The sequence below is a fragment of the Pomacea canaliculata genome, linkage group LG11 (assembly GCF_003073045.1).
Source record: "Pomacea canaliculata isolate SZHN2017 linkage group LG11, ASM307304v1, whole genome shotgun sequence".
Taxonomy (NCBI): domain Eukaryota; kingdom Metazoa; phylum Mollusca; class Gastropoda; order Architaenioglossa; family Ampullariidae; genus Pomacea; species Pomacea canaliculata.
Window position 1 is genome coordinate 22,261,928 of NC_037600.1, and position 8,344 is coordinate 22,270,271.

General features: G+C 42.3%; 1 protein-coding gene across 1 annotated transcript; it reads right to left on the bottom strand.

Annotated features, from left to right (window-relative positions):
- Positions 1-1,159: 1,159 nt before the first annotated feature.
- On the bottom strand, positions 1,160-7,966 carry LOC112574708. The gene is made up of 4 exons (XM_025255937.1): positions 7,363-7,966; positions 3,867-3,921; positions 3,281-3,633; positions 1,160-3,007 (listed from the first exon to the last, which is right to left on the bottom strand). The coding sequence occupies exons 1-4, from the start codon at positions 7,964-7,966 to the stop codon at positions 2,646-2,648; spliced, it is 1,374 nt and encodes a 457-aa protein (XP_025111722.1). The 3' UTR covers positions 1,160-2,645.
- Between the last annotated feature and the right edge of the window lie 378 nt (positions 7,967-8,344).

The window sequence follows — 8,344 nt, forward strand, 5'->3', positions numbered from 1 at the left end:
GTTCTGAACTTTCTATTGATACAAACGGTGCTCTTCTAGTCCTAACGTTGAGTGAGTTATAAACGTTTGAAGTGTGAAAGGACGGTGGCGGCCATTTTGAGAAAAGCGGGTTCAAAGGTTAGCGTCAAGATGGCCGACCGGGCTTGTTTACTCCTAAACTTTTGGAGACAAACCTTTTGATTGGTTAATATTTGAACCGTTCTTTATAGAAGTTGAACATACAGACTGCGGGTTTTCTTGCAAGGTATCACATGATGGGTTATGACAGGGAAACAACGTTTGAATTTCGTTTTGGTTTTGCAGAAATCGGTACAGATCGAACAAGGGTATCTCGATTAAAACATACTTTAAGTCAATTTCTAACTTGTATTTTACCATTGCAGTGTATTTTCCTGATAGTTTAATAAACAAGGAATTCATTTTTAAAGAAAAGTCAAACTGTACAAAACTGACCCTATCACGTTTCGGGGCCTCGAGCACAAAACTGTTCCGCGAGACTTCAGACTTATTTCTATCGTGGAGGGTCACAATTGTCATAGAAATGTTTTAGATTTCCTTTTCTAATTTGTTTTCATTTCACTCTAGCAGCACAGGTGTGGTGCTTATTTTAATCTACCCCCACATGCGCATGAGGACGGTCCTTGTATCTTGCTACTCCCCATTTAGCCTCATTCTAGCTGTTTTGGTTTGTTGAGACCTTTTTGACTTTAGAAATTTAAGAGTGTCACTAGGCCTGTCATCTAATACTTTTCTAGTACCTTTACCTTCCTCTTCATACTTCTCTTGGCACTCCGCACGTGACTAAACATCATATGTAGCTTTGTTTGAAGGTATGTAGGGACATCATATCACTAGACCAAAAAAAAAAAAAAGGAAGAGGGAAAAAGATAAATGAACAGACGGAGACCGAGAAAAAAAATTAAACAGGAAGGCTGACGTACGAAGGCACTGGAGTCAGTGAAGATGTGTATCGCCTCCGACTGGTGAATGACAATACGTTTGTTTGTGCTGTATCTGTCATCAACCAGATGTACAAGGTGTGTTGTTTAAAAACATACTAAAGAGACAGGCTGCACAAAGAAATATACACATATATATATATATACACACAGTCATGCGCTACTAGACACTGCTTCCTCAAGAGGACATCAGACTTGACTACGTCCTTCAGGACAATTTATTTCAGACTGTGATACAGTGTGATGCCATTCACTCCCTCGTCTGTGTTCATCCCTAGATTGAGTCAACACGACTCCGTGTGTTATTCATGCAGACACTAGTTGTGAAACACAGAAAGATCAGGTCTAAACATGTCGAGCTGCTCACATCATGCTCACTTCGTTATGGAATGCCTCAGGACGTACAGACTACAACACAAATACTTGTTTGTAAACAACTCGCATCAACAGAGTTCTAAAGGCAACAAACATCTAACGATAGGCGAAGTGTTTACATCCGGGGCACTGCCCAATCAATCTCGACATAGTCACAGCTTACAATGACAGTATAATTATACATTCCTCACACTCTCTCCTACTGTTTAGCCCCAAAGTTCCAGTTCTGATGTTCCGGTCCAATTACCTGTCTTATAACCGCTCTAGCTATCATTGTGTACGTTACTTAGTTTATCGTCCCGCTATCTCAGGGTGTCGCCCTCTACAGCCAACTAGAATCCAATAACACCAATGCCCTTCCTGTGGAAACGGTTGATCCTTCCGCGAGGGTTGGGGTTGGGGTAAGAACTCTTTGGTCGCCCGGTGATTGACGACACAGCAGGCCGTGCACACTGCCGTGACGTCAGGCGTGTCTGGGTCACAGCAGGTACTCCACGGTGACGTCAACGGGGACTAACGGGTGCTCCTAGCCCACGTGCTGCTGGGTGCTGGAGTGAAGCCGATCAAGGAATGGTCCTGGAGGCGATTCTTCCTTATCCAGAAGCTCCAGTTCTTCAGTCCATACAATTAAAATCTATACAACTGCGAGGTTACATATCAACCATATTCTCAGTACCACATCTTTCTCCCATATGTTCGTGTTCACAACTTTGAAACATACGTGAGTTCTAATACAATTCCACAATCAATAACAGAAAAAAATGTCATACCCCATCTATGCGAGGTTAATCCACCCAGGGTCAGTACCACACCGCATCCAGCGTCGATGGTCACTACCCTGTTTGACTATGTTATCGCAACTCAGGAGGTTTACATGTCGTGACTCAGGCTCGTCATCTTCCTTCGGTACCCCGGGCCTGAGTTAATTTTCTAACTCGTTCCCTCCAAAACCCTACTGGTGAACCGGGGTCACCAAATAGATCCTGTTCAGTTAACCCTTTCTATCTAATGTTCTCATCTATTGTTTCATACATTTTACATACACTTGCAGTCAGTAAGTCGCAAAGGGGTTAAAATAATCTGAAACACACGGATTCACGGACATGACAACATTTAGGAAGCAAAGCTTTTTTATGAGAGCATGATGTCTTGTCACAAAAGAAATAATTATACACTTTATGTTTCAGCAGTCTTTTGATGGAGTGAAGAAAGACTAGAAAACATGAAAACGACATGTGTTGATGTAAGAGAGATAGACACAAGACTACAACACGTGGCAGGTGTGTGTGTGTGTCATCTGCACTGGTACGGTTAGTAGCGGCTGACAATCACAAGTTGGGACGTACAGCGGGACACCGAGTGAAGGCAGTTAGTTGTATAGTTGCCAGAGGATCGCACACAGACGACGACTTTTCTCTCCAGACCACGAACACGTTTATCCTCTGTCACCCACACCACGTCACTGCGGGCCGTGGCCACGTCCTCGATGTCATCATCCTTCATCACCCGCACTGGGATACCCGCTTCTCTTAGTTCCTTCACAATAGCAATATCGTCGTTAATTGTAGAAAAAGATGTTTCAATCAGCATCAGCACGTCTCTCCACTGCAGGCACGGCGGTGTTGTCCTGTTGCTGGTGGAGGCGATGGTCGTAGGTATTGTGTGAACATTCTCTGTTGACATTCAGTGTGTGTTCATTCAATTAGTCAAGTGTGAGAGATAGAATGTACGTACCGACAGACTGATAAATAAAGAATATAATATCGAAAGTTTATGACGTGAATGATACAAATGTAAAATATTGTAATAATGTAAAACACTGTCTTGTATATCAAGTGTTTCTTACCTGCTTTGCTGTTGTTGGTGTTTCTAAATACTTACTACATTATTTGCTATTTTAGTTAAGCCTTCCGCAACCCTACACGATACACACACGCAGCACCTACCTGTAACACCAACTCGGAGACTGTGTAGGAAGCTGGCCACCTCACGACCGCACGTGACACAGTCAGCTGGCCAGCCACATGAGTGATACAACTCGTGACGTATTTGTTTGACTGGCGGGCCGTCTGTGTGGTCGGGCACACCTCGCTCACTGTACCTTCTGACAGACTGCCCTTTCCTGATAATGTTGTCTCTATTGACAACCCTGACGACGGCCGGTGGAGACCGGAGGGGTCTTGTTAAATGTTCCCCTCGCCAGCCGGCGGGTGCGTGTCCATGGTAACAACTTGCCGCCCACAGATGGAGATTTTGAACTCGTTTCAGAAGCTTTTCACAGAAAGTCCCAAAGTGTTTCCTGTCAGAGATAAGAATGCAACGCAAGTATTTTAACCAAAATGTTTCATTTCGTTGACTATACTCCTCATAGTCTTGAAATCCTTTCTTTATTAAATATCACGAAAGACTCTTTAAAATGTAATTTACATGCCTCTTTTGTTTAGAGCTAGTCTAATCACTATGAGAATATTAGTTAACCCTGACTACCATTAACTTTATGTTTAATATCATTACAGGCATTGTATATCTCACTTGTAGAGAGGACCCGCTTCATCCGGCGCATGACGATAGGTGGACCCCCTCTCCACTAACAATCGCTAGCTTCTCACGTCGACCGCATCAAATCATAACTGGTAAAGTGAGCTGACCCCCCGGTACAGACCGCTGACTGTTGTGTGTTTACTGTCTGCAGCAACAGGTTGAACTACAGCATGCTGCACGCTGCCACGACTCTCACTACAGAGTACTGACAACTAGAGCGTGGTGACCACACCCGCAGCCACTGTCCTGCCATCAGCTGCAGCACACAGTTTTACCTGTACCGGGCGGTACCGCTGACAAAAGTTGTGGAGCGCCGTGTGTAGCAGGTGAACTTGCTCCGGGAAGAGTTGTGATTTACAGCAATAGCACCTCTCCCTGTCCACCACACGCCCTGACCCAGGGTCTTAACACTCACACGTGGAGGACATGTGCATGGCACACTCACTGTTGTCGCCGGACCGCAGAACCTGGTAAAAGGACAGATCACACTACAATTACTGTGTACATAAGACAAAAGAGGGACAAGATGGCGGTTTGATTCCAGTGTCAAACACGATAAGCATCTTGAAATTGTTCACTTCGTCAGGTGCTTTTATTTGATTGCCGGCGTAAATGAGATGCAAACTTTGAATATATTGTAAAAAGTAGTCAGCAAAGAGGAACCTTATTTGCAGGTTGAATAGGACTTCAGTCAATCACTAGCCACCTCTAGCAATCACCCATTTAAAGTTTTTTTTTATCTTTATTCTTTGTATGATTTTTTTCACAGCCTGTCTCTTCATGAAAGAAACAGGTTCAAGAATAATGTTAAAATCTGTTTATAATGAAAAAAGGGAAAAGAAGGAGAATTTAAATTATTTTTTCGCCGTCAAAAAAGAATGTCTGTTATATCCTGGTAATTAAAGGAGTTGATAAAAGTGAAAAGTTTTTATTAGATAAACGAAAAACTTACTGTAGACAGATACAAGTTAAAAAAAAGTATCACCCAGCCTCCAGTTTTTAGCAGTTAATAAGTCATTATATTATTGTTAGAGCATTGTGATTGTCGTTTTTCACGAATATATTTTGTTAATATTTACTTTTCAACTTATTCTTTATTTTTTCCATCAACAATTTTATCTACTACTTTTAGTATCACTTGATGACGAAAGCATATAAAAATTTAAAACATATGTTGTACCTAACCTATGTTTACCAGAATATTTAGTTTATTATCGATATCAACATCTGTCCTCTCTCCCTTGACTACAAAACGATAGGAAACACTGCAAATCCAAAGAATGTCCCTTTTAATTGTAAATATCAATTTGTCTTTTAATTAGTATTAAATCTAGATTTAGATATGGAAAACCTTTCTATTAGTTACTACTTTGTCAATAAAAGAATTCTCGCTGTAGCCGAGTAAAGTAAATTTTATGATATTTTCATAATTACACTTCTCATGAATTCTAGTCTCTAAGACTATTTTGATATTGTCCCACACACGATGCATCAGCCAAACACACAATGTTGGATAGTCTCTTCTTTGGCTTACACAAGCGACACAAAATCACATATTATAAAAGCTTTTCTACACTTTTAAAACCAATGTGTGGCCAAACTCTTTGTACGTCTGTATACTTGTATATTACACTTTACTTTTAAAGAAGTATCACTACTAGGTACCTACCTGAGATACTAAAACCAAACGCTAAAGAACGACACATCTCATCTCAGCTAAGCTAAATCTTAAGAAAGAACGAACGACATATCAGGATATAAAACTGTACAGAGATATTAATTAAATTTTGATTGACAGTTAATATGCAATTTGCTATGTGCACCTGCACTGACATCATGTTAATGTAACCAGTGCTTGTTGTACATGTAAGTACACATATACAGTACAGGGTTTGTGTATTTCAGTCAGTGAACAACCATCTGAGATCACTGTACGAAATACTGTGTTGTGTATATACTTGCCTCGCTACTAACATCTTGTAGACCACATTAGTCATGTGACTGTCAGGTCTAGCCCCAGTACCACACGTCTGCTGCCACCAGTGTCCGAGTTCCCTCAGCACGTGATATTGACGTCCACCCGCAGGGGTCTTGGGGGTACACACAATGATCACTACAGCACAGACAACAGACCAGTCCCGATGGCGGCGGGTCTGTTGTTCCCAGACGACCCCGACACAGGTCCTGCCTTACATAACCACGGCCTTAAGGTGTTAATCAAAACATGTCGATACTGACAAACCTCTGATGTCCTAGTGACATTAACCCAGACAGAACAGCTACAACAACATACAGGAAGGAACTACACATCAAACTTATCTAACGCAACAAAATCAAACTGATAAACCACACCTGAGAGGGAACATAAGATTATTTATTTTAAGTTGCAGACAGCTATCACACAAAGTGACGACACTTTACTTACATCATTTTTGTCACAGATTGCGATGGGTTTTTGTTTTAGAAATCTCTTACAACAAAGATAAATATTGTCTGTTCGATGTAAATGAAAATATTGTATTCGTATTTAAAGTACCACGTAGATCACAAAGGTGACCAATGTACTCTCTCTTGGCTACTGTGTACAGTGCCCGTTACCGAACTAAAGACTATTGAAATCAATCGCCAGCAAAATAAACCTCCTATGCAAAAATACATGAAGACGTATGAATAATTTACTTCTTATAAAACTTTATTTTAATAATGCTTTGAATGTTTCGACAGTTTACGCGAGATATTTGAGAATGTTGTATTTTTAGCCGTGTATAGGATGTTTCCGCTTGTATCGCAGAGTTTTGCACCTGTAATCAACACGAGGCTCAAAATTCCTGTCAAGTGCGGGAAAGTGATGGTCCAAACTGGTGTCTGTGATGATAACAAATAATCCTAGCATAACATGTATAAATGTATCTTACCAGCTACTGTAGAAACTGTAGACACTATTTGGTAAATATTTCACCACTAAAGTAGTCTCATGCTATATATACTATATTGTAACACGAAGGCTACACCTCACGCCAATATCAGTCTGGGACAGCGTATGGATAAGTGACATAATTGTATTATTAAACTTCATAAAAACACTTTTTCTGTTAACAGTTATGAGTGGGATGATTAGTGCTAAAATGGAGTCGATTATTAAATGCTCAGAGGACACACCTGTTGCACTAGTACCTCTCTCAGTACACAAACGATATTCACTATCTCCTAGCAGGTTGACGGACACAAAGCTGTGGATGAATAGTTACCTCAGTCAGCAGGAATGTCTTCACCAGATGGCCTGTTGACAGTTGACGATGTCGTAGGTGGGAAAGCGATGTCTTAGTGATGCGCGCAGACCGGGAGCGAATGTCGGACACCAGGTGAGACAACATGGCCTCGCCTTGTCCAGCTGTGACACGGCGTCTCTCAGTTTCTTTTATTTTATTTCTTGTTTATCTCCTCTTTGACATAGATACTTAATTGCGATGTCACCAAAAGCTCTCACCTCGCACACCACGAATCGTACTAAATCGGTGAATAAGAAGCACATTATAGGAGCCCTGTGTGGGTTTGGAAGAAGTCTTAGGACCCGTTTTGGGGGAGAGGTAGCTGCAGTCGCAGCACTCGTAAACAGGTTCCCCCAGATAGTGCCCGAAGGTAAGCTGACTCATCCCAACCAAAACTTCTTTTTTCCGTTCAGAAAACTCCTGCAGACAGACGAGGACTTGTTGCTTGCCAGCGTCATCTCTGACGTCACTGTCTAGAATGTTAGCAGGCTGATGGACTGAAGGCTGAACGACAATGCGCTGAGATGTCTGCTCATGTGGAGTGGGAGAGATGCATCCACCTGCTTGTCCATGTGCCTTTGTCTGGATGTATTTACCTGTTGGTTCAGGTGGTGTCTGGATGTAGTCACCGGTCAGTCCACATGGCGGCAGAATATCCTGGTCAGCCTGTCTTGGTGGTGTCTGAATGAACAGACCGTTATGTTTGTGTGATGTCTCATTGTAGTGACTTACTTCTCCAGGTAGTGTCAGTTGAATGCACTCATCTTCCTGTCTTCGTGATGCCGCTTGGATGTCGTTACCGGCCTGTTCTTGTGGTGCCATATGGTTTGAACCCCCTGCCTTGTGATCTGGTGCCAGCTGTCTTACCTGGCCCCGAAGTGTCAGTGTTCTGTGGCTGAAGTCGAGTCTCTTCAGCTAGTGTTGGTTGTGATACATGGACTGGTTTGTCCAGGTAAGTAGGTGGTGTCCTGATATTCGTCTTCAGGTGACTGGCTGAATGCTCTCACATGCATGTCCAGGAAGTTCCTGCTCGCTGGACCTCCGACTCCTTCTATGTGGTGTTGGCTGTTTGATCTTACTAGACTCGTCCGTGTTTGTGTTAAGGATTCAGAACATCCTGACCACTAACTGACCCTGGGGTCATGGGCACGCAGGTTGAAGGTAGACAGGAGGCAGAAGTAGGCGCGAGAGTCGAGTTAT

Bases quoted from the DNA above. Each gene is read 5' to 3' on its own strand.
- LOC112574708 (XM_025255937.1), bottom strand. From the start codon at position 7,966: ATGGCACCACAAGAACAGGCCGGTAACGACATCCAAGCGGCATCACGA. The intron at 3,922-7,362 runs GTGAGAGCTTTT...AGCGATTGTTAG, and splicing joins TACGATTCGTGGTGTGCGAG to TGGAGAGGGGGTCCACCTAT. The intron at 3,008-3,280 runs GTAGGTGCTGCG...GAATGTCAACAG, and splicing joins TCTCCGAGTTGGTGTTACAG to AGAATGTTCACACAATACCT.